General features: G+C 46.1%; 1 protein-coding gene across 2 annotated transcripts in view; it reads right to left on the bottom strand.

The window, feature by feature from the left end:
* LOC132956334 (thyrotropin-releasing hormone-degrading ectoenzyme-like) overlaps positions 1 to 15,000 on the bottom strand; it is a 122,925-nt gene that overhangs the window by 28,910 nt on the left and 79,015 nt on the right. For both annotated transcript variants that reach the window (XM_061029713.1, XM_061029712.1), the window contains exons 6-7: positions 7,192 to 7,305; positions 19 to 156 (exon numbers count right to left, since the gene is read on the bottom strand). In XM_061029713.1, the coding sequence (XP_060885696.1) occupies positions 19 to 156; positions 7,192 to 7,305 (252 nt within the window). The remainder of the gene's footprint in view (positions 1 to 18; positions 157 to 7,191; positions 7,306 to 15,000) is intronic.

Raw genomic sequence — 15,000 nt, 5'->3', positions numbered from 1 at the left:
GACGACGCAGTGACTCACCTTTTTGTAGGCGATCCAGTCAAAGACTCGGTCGATATCCGTCGCCTGCTCCACCTCCTGGGAGATTGGGTGAGAGGTGCTCAGGCCATCCAATAGCATCACCTCGTGGAGGACGTCTGTCAGGAAGCGTTGCTTCTCCTGAGAACAAACAAACACATCGTCTCTGTCACTTAAAGGAAACGCTGCTTTGCATCCCTCTCTCATACTCAGTGATTGATGAATTAAAAGACGTATTGTCTCTGAAGAGATGGAGCGCTGTAGAACCCACGTTCAGACGAGGACACAGTCTGACATTTATGTTCTGGAAGTTCTTTTTACTAACATTATATCTGATTCTTCTGTTAGGACGATGATGAGAAACTAACATTGTGCTTTTCATCTCCAAAGCCCGGGAGAGTCAGAGTGTGAGGTTTAAGACGGAGCTGGTAAAGGAACATGCAGCCTCGTAATGACTGTTAATGACTGTTGGACCCCTGCAACATAACGCAGCAACATAACGCAGCAACATAACAGAGCAACATAACGCAGCAACATAACGCAGCAACATAACGCAGCAACATAACGGAGCAACATAACGGAGCAACATAACGCTGCAACATAACGCAGCAACATAACGCAGCAACATAACGCAGCAACATAACGCAGCAACATAACGGAGCAACATAACGCAGCAACATAACGGAGCAACATAACGCTGCAACATAACGCAGCAACATAACGCAGCAACATAACGCAGCAACATAACGCTGCAACATAACGCAGCAACATAACGCTGCAACATAACGGAGCAACATAACGCTGCAACATAACGCAGCAACATAACGCAGCAACATAACGCTGCAACATAACGCAGCAACATAACGCTGCAACATAACGCAGCAACATAACGCTGCAACATAACGGAGCAACATAACGCTGCAACATAACGCAGCAACATAACAGAGCAACATAACGCAGCAACATAACGCAGCAACATAACGCAGCAACATAACGGAGCAACATAACGCTGCAACATAACGCAGCAACATAACGCAGCAACATAACGCAGCAACATAACGCAGCAACATAACGGAGCAACATAACGCAGCAACATAACGGAGCAACATAACGCTGCAACATAACGCAGCAACATAACGCAGCAACATAACGCTGCAACATAACGCAGCAACATAACGCAGCAACATAACGGAGCAACATAACGCTGCAACATAACGCAGCAACATAACGCAGCAACATAACGGAGCAACATAACGCTGCAACATAACGCAGCAACATAACGCTGCAACATAACGGAGCAACATAACGCTGCAACATAACGCAGCAACATAACGCAGCAACATAACGCAGTAACATAACGCTGCAACATAACGCTGCAACATAACGCTGCAACATAACGGAGCAACATAACGCTGCAACATAACGCTGCAACATAACGCAGCAACATAACGCTGCAACATAACGCTGCAACATAACGGAGCAACATAACGCAGCAACATAACGCTGCAACATAACGCTGCAACATAACGCTGCAACATAAGGCAGCAACATAACACTACAACATAACGCAGCAACATAACGCAGCAACATAACACTACAACATAACGCAGCAACATAACGCAGCAACATAACGCTGCAACATAACACTACAACATAACGCAGCAACATAACGCTGCAACATAACGCTGCAACATAACGCAGCAACATAACACTACAACATAACGCAGCAACATAACGCAGCAACATAATGCAGCAACATAACGCTGCAACATAACGCAGCAACATAACACTACAACATAACGCAGCAACATAACGCTGCAACATAACACTACAACATAACGCAGCAACATAACGCTGCAACATAACGCTGCAACATAACGCAGCAACATAACGCTGCAACATAACGCAGCAACATAACGCAGCAACATAACGGAGCAACATAACGCTGCAACATAACGCAGCAACATAACGCAGCAACATAACGCTGCAACATAACGCTGCAACATAACGCAGTAACATAACGCTGCAACATAACGCAGCAACATAACGCAGCAACATAACGCTGCAACATAACGCAGCAACATAACGCAGCAACATAACGCAGCAACATAACGCTGCAACATAACGCAGCAACATAACGCTGCAACATAACGCAGCAACATAACGCAGCAACATAACGCTGCAACATAACGCAGCAACATAACGCAGCAACATAACGCTGCAACATAACGCAGCAACATAACGCAGCAACATAACGCTGCAACATAACGCAGCCTAGCTGGGAGTTTGGCTCTTTGTGTGCATAGAAAAACCAGCGACTGAGGAAGAAGAAAGGCCCGCTCACTTTCTCACAAAGACTTTCTGACCAGCGGTCTGCTCGTATGATTCAAGGTGACGGTCTTCTTCCTCAACATGTGACACAAATAAAATCAATCAATCATACTTTGGAGCTGGACAAAGATCCGTCACGTCAAGGCGTCCTTTAAAGGTTCACGTTACAGTATGTTAACTGTCTTTCCAAAATAGACTTTCAGAAACACCCAGTGAGTCACCTTTGGGTGCTGGTTCTGTGTCCCCCTAAGGGTGCTGGGTAATCCCCTCTTTGTGACTCTTCCTCTTCATAGTCGTTATGTGAATCTGGGGGGGACTTCAGTTTGTTGGGGGGGGGGCTAAACTCTGGACAGACTTCAGTTTGTATGGGGGGGGCTAAGCTCTGGACAGACTTCAGTTTGTATGGGGGGGGGGCTAAGCTCTGGACAGACTTCAGTTTGTATGGGGGGGGGGGGGGGCTAAGCTCTGGACAGACTTCAGTTTGTATGGGGGGGGCTAAGCTCTGGACAGACTTCAGCTTGTTGGGGGGGCGCGGTGGGACAGTTGGTTCAGTAAAGGTTTAGATCGTAATCTTTGTGTGTCGTTTTTTTTCTTCATCCGCTCACTTGTAATTTATTTTCGTCTCTTTCATCCGTTCTTCTCTCCAGTCCGAGTTTAAGCCCCTCCTCTCCTTCTCTAATTGGTTCATGTGTTTTTTCTTCCTTCAGTCTCCCTTTTTACATCCTCTCTTTTGATTCAGTTCTGTTCACTCTCTCCACCTCTCCTTCTTTCTCGTCTTTTCTTCTTGCTCCTCCTCGCCGGCGCCCCTTGTTTCACGATGTTAATAGACATCTGCAAACATGTCGAGCTTTAACGAGCTCTGTCTAAATTACCCCCGGGATCGGGCTAAATCCGGGGTAGTGCGGCTCTGTCTAATTCATGGATTACAGTGTTTACTATGGAGATTTGGTTTTAATGAACCTCCATCTTGTTAAGCAATCGAATTGTCGGCTTATTAACTTTTAGGCGTTAATGAACAACATGAAGAGGGACTTTTTGTGAAATTAACAGAATCTTCTGGGATCAGGCTAATTCTTGATCCAACTGCAGCTCTGTGTAATTCCTGGATTAAGGTTGTTTTATTAAATAGATTAATTTGATGAATCTGAATCCTGTCAAACTTAAGTTTCTGGAGATATTTCAGTTCATAAACATACTTTCTGCTCGGATCAGGCTACTTTGTGGAGGATATGGTTCGGTCTAAGTCGACATGGATATCATTTTCATTCTGTTGAACAAAAGAGTTGAAGTTCTGGGTTATTCGGACTCTCAGATTCTGACACAGTCATGTGTTCATTGTCTAGCTTTGTGATTCTGTCTATTACCTGGTGAGAGTGTGATGGAGCGAGGTTTAATCTTATGGCCCGTACTGCAGCAGATATCTTAAATTGCTGCTAGGGCTCGGGCTAATCCCTGGGTGATCCCTGCTCGGTCCACTCAGCTCTGCTCTGAGTCCGTATGTGATCTCCCACCGACTGGAGTCTCTTCAGGACTTTGCAGGTTTTATTCAGAGACTGTTGGTCGCACGGGCGCATGCACAGGGAGTCCGGGGACTAAGCCGTAAATTGGACGATTATTTCATTAGTTAAATGGAACATTTGGATGAAACCAAAACGACTTGACTGAAAGTGAAATCAGCTCTAATTAACTCAGTCACCTGAAGGTGGAGCGAGAGAGAGTTTAAGAGGGGGGGGAACGAGGGGTGGTGGGGGGGGTCCATCTGATCCATACGGTCATTATGAACCAGATGGACCCACATGTGGAGGGACGGCTAATAGGGCAGCAGTCAGTGTAAACACACACACACACACACACACACACACACACACACACACACACACTGCCTCCTCTCCTCCTCCTCTTCCTCCACTTCCTCCTCCTCCTCCTCGTTGACTCGGTGTGTTAGGATAATTGACGACCCAGCTCTTGTTTTCTGTGTCTTTACTGCCATGTCGGTAAAACTCAGCTCCCCTTTGGTTTCATTTATTTTATTATTTATTTTATTTATCGATACGCTCCGTCATCGCTTGCAGGGGCCATGTGGCGTAAAACTAACATCCCGTGAGTTTGAGACCACCGTTTCCAGCGGACAATCGTAAGTTACGTTAGTGTTCACACTGACCCATTGGTTATTTTTCCCTGATTCCAGGGTGGTGCCCCCGAGTTGATTAAACATAGTTCAATGATATTGTTATTTATATTGATAATAATTAAATATAATTTTAAAGAATATAACCAAAGTTGACTAGATAGAACCCCAACAAATGGTGCCCTGTGTGAGGCCTTCAATACAACCAGCTTTATTGCACTGTTAACACACAGTAATCCGAAACTTTAATCCTAAAAGAGATTTTTCTTGAGGAAAAATTGTCTTTTCTTTTGAAGATTTACTTTTTGTTGTTTATTCAAAGCAGACAGCAAGTTGTGGCTTAGTTTGTGTCGTATGTTGTTGAACATAATGATGCAGCCAGGGCGACTTTCTCAATGAACTAGTTTGTTGCTTTAATCCAGAGTTTTATCCTGAAGTAATTCTTCTAAAGAAATGTATTTTTTTTTAACATTGACTTCTCATTTCAAGCAAAGCAGCCATTAAGTTGTGTTTTAGTTGTGTTGTTGTGTTTAGTTGGGTTGAGTAGTTTTAATTTTTGTGTGCTCTTTGTTGTTTGAGACACCAATTTAGACATTTTTTCCATTGAGAGTGTAACCTCATAATTGTTGCATAGCACCTCTGAGAGGTGTTGACCTCTCAGTCAAAGTTGACTTGATAAAACCCCAACAACGGTCTTAGATTCGAATGTGACGGCGATCTGCCGAAGCGGAGAGAGACATCATGTTATGATATCGCCCACGCCAAGAGGTTGGACGCTCTGTTCCTGATCCCACCACGGCATCCATGTAAGAAATACTACACTGCAACCTGATTGGCTGAATGAGTGATTGGGCGTGTTCCAGTTTTCATTTCCTGCAGCGCCGTTGCGCTCTGTAAACAGAAACAACGTTTTAAATGAAAAACCTGAAATAAACGAGAGGATCAGGAATGGAGCGTTTTATCATCTCGCTACCGGAGAAACACTTTGTGTCTATTAAAGCGCCGAGCAGAACCGCAGGAACAGGGATTTAAAAACGCCATGTCGCTCACAAACAGGCTCCAGCGCACAGAGTATGTGCGCTGGAGATAAGGTGCTTCAGCTGCAACACGTTCTGAAGTGTGTGTGTGTGTGTGTGTGTGTGTGTGTGTTTCTGTGTGTGTGTGTGTGTGTGTGTGTGTGTGTGTGTGTGTTTCTGTGTGTGTGTGTGTGTCGGTGTGTGTGTGTTTCTGTGTGTGTGTGTGTGTGTGTGTGTGTGTCTGTGTGTCTGTGTGTGTGTGTTTCTGTGTGTCTGTGTGTGTGTGTTTCTGTGTGTGTGTGTGTGTGTGTGTGTGTGTTTCTGTGTGTGTGTGTGTGTTTCTGTGTGTGTGTGTGTGTGTGTGTGTGTGTGTGTCTGTGTGTGTGTGTTTCTGTGTGTGTGTGTGTGTCTGTGTGTGTGTGTTTCTGTGTGTGTGTGTGTGTGTGTCCGTGTGTGTGTGTTTCTGTGTGTGTGTGTGTGTGTGTGTGTCTGTGTGTGTGTGTGTGTGTGTGTGTTTCTGTGTGTCTGTGTGTGTGTGTGTGTCTGTGTGTGTGTGTGTGTGTGTGTGTGTGTGTGTCTGTGTGTGTGTCTGTGTGTGTGTGTTTCTGTGTGTGTGTGTGTGTGTGTGTGTCTGTGTGTGTGTGTGTCTGTGTGTCTGTGTGTGTGTGTGTGTGTGTGTGTGTGTGTGTGTCTGTGTGTGTGTTTCTGTGTGTGTGTGTGTGTGTGTGTGTGTGTGTGTGTGTGTGTGTGTGTGTCTGTGTGTGTGTGTGTGTGTGTGTGTGTGTGTGTGTGTGTCTGTGTGTGTGTGTTTCTGTGTGTGTGTGTGTGTCTGTGTGTGTGTGTTTCTGTGTGTGTGTGTGTGTGTGTGTGTGTCTGTGTGTGTGTGTTTCTGTGTGTGTGTGTGTCTGTGTGTGTGTGTCTGTGTGTGTGTGTGTGTGTGTGTGTGTCTGTGTGTGTGTGTGTGTGTGTGTGTGTGTGTGTGTCTGTGTGTGTGTGTTTCTGTGTGTGTGTGTGTGTGTCTGTGTGTGTGTGTCTGTGTGTGTGTCTGTGTGTGTGTGTCTGTGTGTGTGTGTGTGTGTGTGTGTGTGTCTGTGTGTGTGTGTTTCTGTGTGTGTGTGTGTGTGTCTGTGTGTGTGTGTTTCTGTGTGTGTCTGTGTGTGTCTGTGTGTGTGTGTGTGTCTGTGTGTGTGTGTTTCTGTGTGTGTGTGTGTGTGTCTGTGTGTGTGTGTTTCTGTGTGTGTGTGTGTGTGTCTGTGTGTGTGTGTTTCTGTGTGTGTGTGTGTGTGTGTGTGTGTGTGTGTGTGTGTGTGTGTCTGTGGGTGTGTGTGCTGTAATCTAAAGTTGCGTTCTCACACACCTTCTCTCAGTCTCTTCAGGAGGACGGATGGCGGCTTCATGAGCACATTTGAAGAATAATTGATTTTTAATCGTGCCGTGTTATGAGCCGGCTCGCTCTGTGGAGAGTGGAGGGGAGCGGGCTGAATGTGGCGAGCTGCATGTGAGGCGCTGAACCGCAGAGAGGCACTTTTAGAATGGAGGAGGAGTCAGATACCGGAGCGAGTGAAGGAAGGTCAGAGGTCAGAGGTCAGGACTCTGAACGCCTACACGCTCTGAAGTTGCGTTTGACAAACAGGAAGAAGAGTTACGGCGGAGAGAATAAGCGCTTCATGTTTCTACTTCCTGCATCAGGATTCTACTCACCATGTTCCACTTTGGGAAGAGGAAGTCTGTGCCGACGTACTCGAAGAAATGAGCAAAGCCTTCTTTCAGCCACACGTCCTCCCACCACATGGGGGTCACCAGGTCCCCGAACCACTGAGAGAGACACACACACACACACACACACACACACACACACACACACACACACACACACACACACACACACACAACATTTAAAGGAATATTAAAATCTCTTATTTTCAAACCTGGAATATTTCCCCATTCAGTTGAAACTTTTTAAATACTTTTCTCACAGTAAACGTTTCAGTTCAAAGACATCAGAGTATTTATATCTGTTTCATATCACAGGGAGTCAAAATAAAAGGGTGTGGGAGTAAAATACAAAAACATCCAACAAACAAAAATCCATAAAAGAAAAAGAACAGACGAGTGAGCACGCTGACTTAAACGCTCCATACCTTCTGTTATGTAAACCACAGACCAGTCTGCTCCTGCAGGGGGCGCTGGAGTCCCATCGATGGCGGTCTCCATGCTGGAAATGCTGTCTCAGTCTAACTTTCAGTCAACCTAACGACAGGCTGAGAGCTGGAGCTGAGGCGGGTTTTAAACCTCCTGACAAACCGTTACACCGCACCCACCTGTCAATCAGGTCAGCTACACGCCTTATTGTGAATAACTCTTATCCTTCATCAAATCAAAACTGATGAGTCATCAAAACATTCACCCCCCGTACAGTGTGTGTCCATCGAGACATGAGCTAATCACACCTATTTGGGTTTTTGAACCAGGCTGTAAACATGTTAATCTCTGCTGTAAAAACAGACTTTTTAGAATGGGTGTGTATGTGACTTCCTGTGTTCCTGCAGCCAGCCTCTAGTGGACACTCCAGGAACTGCAGGAATTTACACTCCAGCATCGGCTTCATGTTTCCACACCAGAGGTCGCCGCTCAGTTAAAGGAGTAAATGTAGCCACTAAAGGTTTCAGAGGTTATGGAACTGTTGGAGACATTTTTGTGTGTTTTGTTTGTTGGGCTGACCACTAGGGGGCACCGTAAACATCAGGGAGCTTAACTGGAGGTCAGTGGTTTTTGACTGTTGCACGCCAATCTGAGCGAACGTGTAGTTTATCTAATGGTTCTGATAAGTGCACATTGGTGGAAATTGGGAGTGAGGAGTGTGACTGTCCATACCGGTGTTCAGATATTCAAGTCAAAACCGAAAAGCTCATCCCAAGAGTCACAGCGAATCTGGGCCAGAGCTCAGAACGCCACAACAGCCGCTGACTTTCAATTTGACACAATGCTGTCAACAATACAGAACATTTAATTAAATCCACAACGAGTCCAAGTTTGAGCAGGACGTGCCAGTTCTGCTCCTCCTGGAGGTCTGAGTGAGCTCCGCCTGATGAACAGAGTCCAGCAGAGCGCCGTCCTGCAGGGCGCCGTCCTGACTTAATGAAGCAGGTCAAGCTCATCAGCAACACCGGAGGACAACCAGCAACGTAGTTCAAGACAATATGTGACAAAGGAAGCTGCTCGTTTGGCACACGTTTTTAGGGGATGCTTGCACCTGATTGGACGGTGAGTTCTCTTCGGGGTAAAGGAGTTTAATGAAGGCGGCGCACGTAGAAAATAGACTGAACTCTGCTGATAGTGAAACGTACGGCCACGAGAGGAATCCATGTGTGCCCGCACTGCTTCATGGAAACACAGCCTGAATGAAAATAGAGCAGCGATTGGGAACAAACGTGTGTCCCTGCCAGCTTTGTTTCAGAGTCTCCACGTCCCCTCTAAACCTTCAGCTGCACGCCGGAAAAAAAAACTTTTCCTCTGAATTCACTTCAAACTCTCATGAAAGCACACGGACGTGTTCCTGAACAAACTGTCCTTCAGCAAAATCTGTGTGTGTGTGTGTGTGTGTTTAAAATAAATTAAAGTTACTGCAGCCAACGGGGGCTAACCAAGGACTCCCAACAGCCCCCCAGAAACCCACCTGACCCGGGGCCCCATGCTTAGAAACTGAGCTGCAGAATCACGTTGGAGGGTGCGGAGCGACCAACACAAGAAGTCAGTGTTCAGTAATGACCTGCAGAAACAAAGGCTCAGGCCCCGTGGTCTTCTGGCGCTCTCAGGTCCGATGGGATGAAGCGATCTGATTTTGACCTGCTCAGGAGAATCCTCTTTCATTCACTCCTTTAAATGACCGCTATCCCAATGCTAATTATAGCTCTGAGTTAGCATCAAGCTAACAGTCGCCCCCCCCATGGAGAATAACACACCAACAGCAAACTGGTTTAATGTGGAACGAGGAGTTAAACGTATATTTATCACATTCATCAAACTCTGTTATATTTTTATTGGTTTCAAACTGAGCTCCCGTTTCTTCATCGTTTTTTATTCTCGCTTGTTTGGTTCTCATTCAGCTCAGGAAATTTTCTTGATTTAATTAAAAGCTTCATAAACTATCTTTGCTTCAGTCTCGACTATAAATCTGTTCACTCTCGAAACAAGCGGCGTCTTACTTCTGTCCGTGTTTTCTCATAAAGTCGCTAAACGTGTCATGGCGTGCACACTGACTGACTCTCTCCCTCGCTCTCTCGCTCTCTGGCGGCCATGAGTCTGTGTCTGGGCAGGGATTCAAACCGACCCCCCGTGGGAGCTGGCAGGCTGCTCAGCTGCCGCCTCGCTCAACAGGCGCCGGTTCAAACCTGCGAGCTGCAGACCCACTACGGTTCATGAAAATCAAACCCTGCCAGAGGACGTCCTTCTTACAGGTATGTTTTAAACCATTTCCTGTCTTCATGATGAAGCAGTGACTTCTGGGAAATCTCCGACTGAAGGGAACAAACAGAAAAAGGCTCTGTCTCAGTTTTGTACTTTCTGTTTGTGCCTGACTCCAGATGTGCCCCCCCCCCCCCCCAGTGTGGGTCAGTAAGTGTTCTTGGTGTGATGCTGGTTCAGTTTGACCACGCCTCCTGACGAACAGGACGATGATTAGAGAGAGATTTGAAGTCTTGAGCCGTCACTTCTCTAATCATTAAAAACTTCACATTTCCTCACACGTTTTCATTAGCTCGTCTCTCGTCTCCTTTCATCCTGGTTTAAACATTTTGAAGAAACGCCTCCGGGGGGTCCGCCGATGAGGCTGGGAAAGTCGACTCAGGTTGCTATGGTTCTGTTGTTGCCATGGTTTCACAAGTGCATCATGGGTAGGGTTCGTCATAGGGGGAATCCAGACAGTGAAAGATGCTGATCCGAGAGAGTGCTGAGGCGGGGGAACCGGGGGGGGGGGAGAAAAGTTCGACATGAGGAAGAATGCTGATGAGTCAGAAAACAGAGAGCGAGGACTCTTTCTAAGATTCAGCACAGGCTGAGAAAACACCAGAGAAGGGTGGATGAATGCTGAGTAGGAACACAGCTTTCACCTCTGACACCAACAACAAACTGCTGCACACTCTCATACAGTGTTTGGGATTTCAGGATTGTTTTGGGGGGGGGTCACGCAGGTCAACAAGAACTTTTTCTAGCAGGTTGCTGCCCCATCAAAGCTGGGCAACAAACTGAAAACTGCAGACTGCTTATAACCACAACTGAAGTATAAAAATGGAACATCTATGATGGAATCTGGCCTTCAGTTAAAGATGGGAACCAGACATGAGGAGCTCGTAAAGGCTGCAAACGTTTTTAGCCTAAAGTCTTTGCTATGACTCTCATTCACACTCTGAGTCCTGATAAATGAAACCTGATGCATATTGAGCTCATACTGTTGAATCAGACTGAAACCTCATTATCTCTGCAGCCTCACCGAGCTAATGGGACTCCCACAGCTCATACTTTCTGTTATTTAAAGCATATTTATTTATGGCTCATAAAACCTAAAGCTCAGACTCACTGTGTGTTACTGAATTTCACAGTCAGCTCTTCGAACTGCAAGAACACGTCTCTGGAAACTATAGCTGGTTAAGTAGCTGAGGCATCACAGCAACAGTTCAGATCATTTCTCGTGAGTTTGTTAAGCCCAGCAATGTCAAGTGTATATATCATGTGGAAATAAATAGGCCAATGCTATCATATCTTTAAGACCTGTTTCTCCACTAGAACACAGGGCAGGGCACACAGCCAAAGCTTGGACCAGCTCCTGGTTGCTGCTTTAGGCTCAGACAGCCGAAGGACAAGATCCAATTAGCTACTTCCTCCTCTCCTTCTTCATCTTCATGCATCCTCTTCATGCATGTTTCTTACTAACGTCTCTCTTTACGAGCGGACTTAAAACTTTCCTTTTTTTGATGAAGCTTAAAGTAACGACTGGCCAAAGCTTGGACCAGCCTCCAGTCGCTGCTTTAGGCTTAGACTGCCGAAGGACAAGATCCAATTAGCTACTTCCTCCTCCTCTCCTTCTGTGTTACTACCTTTGTGTCTTTCCTGGAGTCTTTGTGTGCTTTCATCCTGCAGGTTCTTGTGTATTGTTGTTGTGGACCCCCTGCAGTGCTGCGCCTGCTATGGTTCTTCTTCACTATAATATAAAATGAGTTAGAAGACAATCTTCTAATGCAGTTTTCTTTGATGGATAGAGCCAGAGCTGCAGAATATTGTTTATGAACCCCATTCCCCTCTCTAAATAAACAAAGCCTGTCACAACTAGCTCCCTGTGTGTGTTTTTCTACAATAACCAATCACAAGGTTTGGTATTCTGTTCATAACTCAGGGAAATATCAGGGCTGCAGTTAAAGACTTGTAACATATAGATCAGTATTTGTCGCAGCAGTATTGCCGGCGCCCCGCTCCAGGGATCCTCCACAGAGGTTGTTCTGGAGACAAACAGAGTCGGGGAAACGATGCTAATGTGACGCAGCAGTGTAATGGAGAACTTCTTATTTTTAGACCGTAACAGCAGCTGGCATGCTTGAAAGAGCATTAATTGAGTCACACATAAGATTTCAGACTCATTATGCATTGACTCACTGAATTAAAACAAGAGGTTTGAACGCTTCATTTTTCCTTCCTCCACCTCTCCGTCTCTCCCACAGAACAAAGGAGATCTGTTCCTTTGATCGCCCCCCCTCTCCCTCTCCTCCCTCCATCTGACCCTCACTGATAAATATTCATCCTCCTCTACAGCGGAGGGACTGAATCTGATTTTCACTTTGTGTTTGGATGGAGCTGCTCACTGCTCCGCCCCAGCCAACACTAAATGACTCTTGGTTGTCACTTGGCAGAAGAACTGTTTGAATCTACATATCTGTGAAACAATGGAGGCTTTCACTCCATCCCCGACCCCGACTGACCGGATTTTAAATGTCCAACTAGAACCAGCCTGCAGCTTCTTTGGGGGTGTTGGGTTGAGGATTTGGATAGTAGCTTGTGTTAATGAAATCACCTGAAATAAAAACTCAACGGGCGAGACAAACTAATAAACCATTAGCTCAGTGTGTAGGGTCTAAGGGACCAGAGGGTCACTGGTTCCTGGTGTGGAGGGTTAGGTCTAGAAGAGGTGCCCGATCACATCCAGAGCAAAGCACCAAACCCCCCACCAGCTCAGGAGCGCCCCCTAGTGGCAGCCTATTTGTGTATGTGTGCATTTTGGGTTAATGTGTTTTTGCCCCTCCGGAGTTAATAAAGTTCATAGAAGAACGACCCTAACACTCGGATACACAGCGAGCTAGGAGACTGATTCATACCCATCAAATCCTCGCCATAGCGACAGACATAAAACATGGCCGCCCCTCTGCTCATCCATCAGTTCAGCTCTTCTTACAGACCTCTGGATCAGAGTCTTTGTTTCCCCTCGGTCAGATCCAGACTTTGTGTCGGGGTCGAGCCCGAGTCAGCTCATGACCTCACGTTATCTGATCATTATTTTTTAATCTTTGGACTCTTTTTCCTGTTCTTAGTATTTTCCAAAGTGATCTCAGTCTTTCTGCAAATCATTTTCTGCCTCGACGGCGGCAACAAATATATTTGACAAATATTTGGCAGAAAATATTTTTGTGCTGCAGAACGAGCGGAGGAGGGACGCTGATCCTTTCTCTTTATATTCTTGTTTTCCTGACAGGCCGACCACACGCCCATTTCTCACTACGTGCGTGCGTGCGTGTGTTTGTGTGTGTGTGTGTGTGTGTGTGAGTGTGTGTGTGATGTTTAAATTGCTATATAAAGCCGGCTGGCAAAACCAATCTGTCACAACCATGAAACCTTTGATTTACGACAACAAAACGACACCGCTCAGTGCATGTGTGTGTGTGTGTGTGTGTGTGTGTGTGTGTGTGTGTGCGCATATGTGTGTATGTGTGTGTGTGTGTGTGTGTGTGTGTGTGTGTCTGTGTGTGTTGTGTGTGCGCATGTGTGTGTGTATGTGTGTGTGTGTGTGTCTGTGTGTGTTGTGTGTGCGCATGTGTGTGTGTATGTGTGTGTGTGTGTGTGTGTGTCTGTGTGTGTGTGTGTGTGTGTGTGTGTGTGTGTGTGTGTGTGTGTGTGTGTGTGAGCATGTGTGTGTGTCTGTGTGTGTTGTGTGTGCGCATGTGTGTGTGTATGTGTGTGTGTGTGTGTGTGTGTGTGTGTGTGTCTGTGTGTGTTGTGTGTGTGTGTGTGTGTGTGTGTGTGTGTGTATGTGTGTGTGTGTGTGTATGTGTGTGTGTATGTGTGTCTGTGTGTGTCTGTGTGTGTATGTGTGTGTGTGTGTGTGTGTGTGTGTGTCTGTGTGTGTTGTGTGTGTGTGTGTGTATGTGTGTATGTGTGTGTGTGTGTGTGTGTGTGTGTGTGTGTGTGTGTGTGTGTGTGTGTGTTGTGTGTGTGTGTGTGTGTGTGTGTGTGTGTCTGTGTGTGTGTGTGTGTGTGTGTGTGTGTGTGTGTGTGTGTGTGTGTGTGTGTGTGTGTGTGTGTGTGTGTGTGTGTCTGTGTGTGTTGTGTGTGTGTGTGTGTGTGTGTGTGTGTGTGTGTGTGTCTGTGTGTGTTGTGTGTGTGTGTGTGTGTGTGTGTTCCTGTCATTTCAACACAAACACAACAGCGAGGCAGACGGCGCTCCGACATGTTAAATGCCCTTAAGATGCTCCAAACTACATACGACGTCCTCAATAAGCCGCCATTCTCCCGACGCTGATTTGACCCTACGCAGAATATAAACATCATCAATAAGTCATCGAGTGCGATGAATAAAAGATGACAAAAGTGCAGGAGATTGAATTCTTCTTATATTATTTAAAGGATGAAGCTGGAAGTATTCTCTCAGAATAAAAACAGTAACCTCTCTCAGAGCGTGGCGCCACACGCTTAAGGAACCGCCCACTTACACTGGATAGGGTTAGGTGGCACATCACTGTGTGTGTGTGTGAGTCTGTGTGTTCTTCTTTACGGCGGAGGACGGACATTCCCATCAACCCATGACGTGCTCTGAGTTTGCTACCTGGACACCGTTAGCTCAGTTTAGAGCGCATTACAGTAAATGTGGGGGGATAAAGGAGAAGAGAGAGCCGCTCACTCTGGGCATGATGCTACAAACTCGTAGCACGTTAGCATGAATTAGGCAAGGCGTGATTCTGGCGTCTCTTCGGTGAGCCTCATGGAGACCGTCGTCCGGTTTCCTCATAACTCCTAACAATCGATACATTCTCGCTAACGCAGATCTACAGCAGCTCGACTCGGCCTGACTTATCTTCCTCTGCAGAGACTTTGACATAATAAAACAAAGTGAACAGATTTTCAATATTTCATTAAAGTTCTCCTGACAGATTTATCACGAGTTCAACGTTTTGACGTCTTTAAGAGGAAACAAAGAGGACGAGAGGAGAAGGAGCCGAGACAAGTTCTGACCTCTCAGTTCAGCAGAATCCC

The sequence above is a fragment of the Labrus mixtus genome, chromosome 22 (assembly GCF_963584025.1).
Source record: "Labrus mixtus chromosome 22, fLabMix1.1, whole genome shotgun sequence".
NCBI classification, from domain to species: domain Eukaryota; kingdom Metazoa; phylum Chordata; class Actinopteri; order Labriformes; family Labridae; genus Labrus; species Labrus mixtus.
Note: the sequence above shows the minus strand (reverse complement) of the source record. Positions and strands in the feature narration are given on the sequence as shown.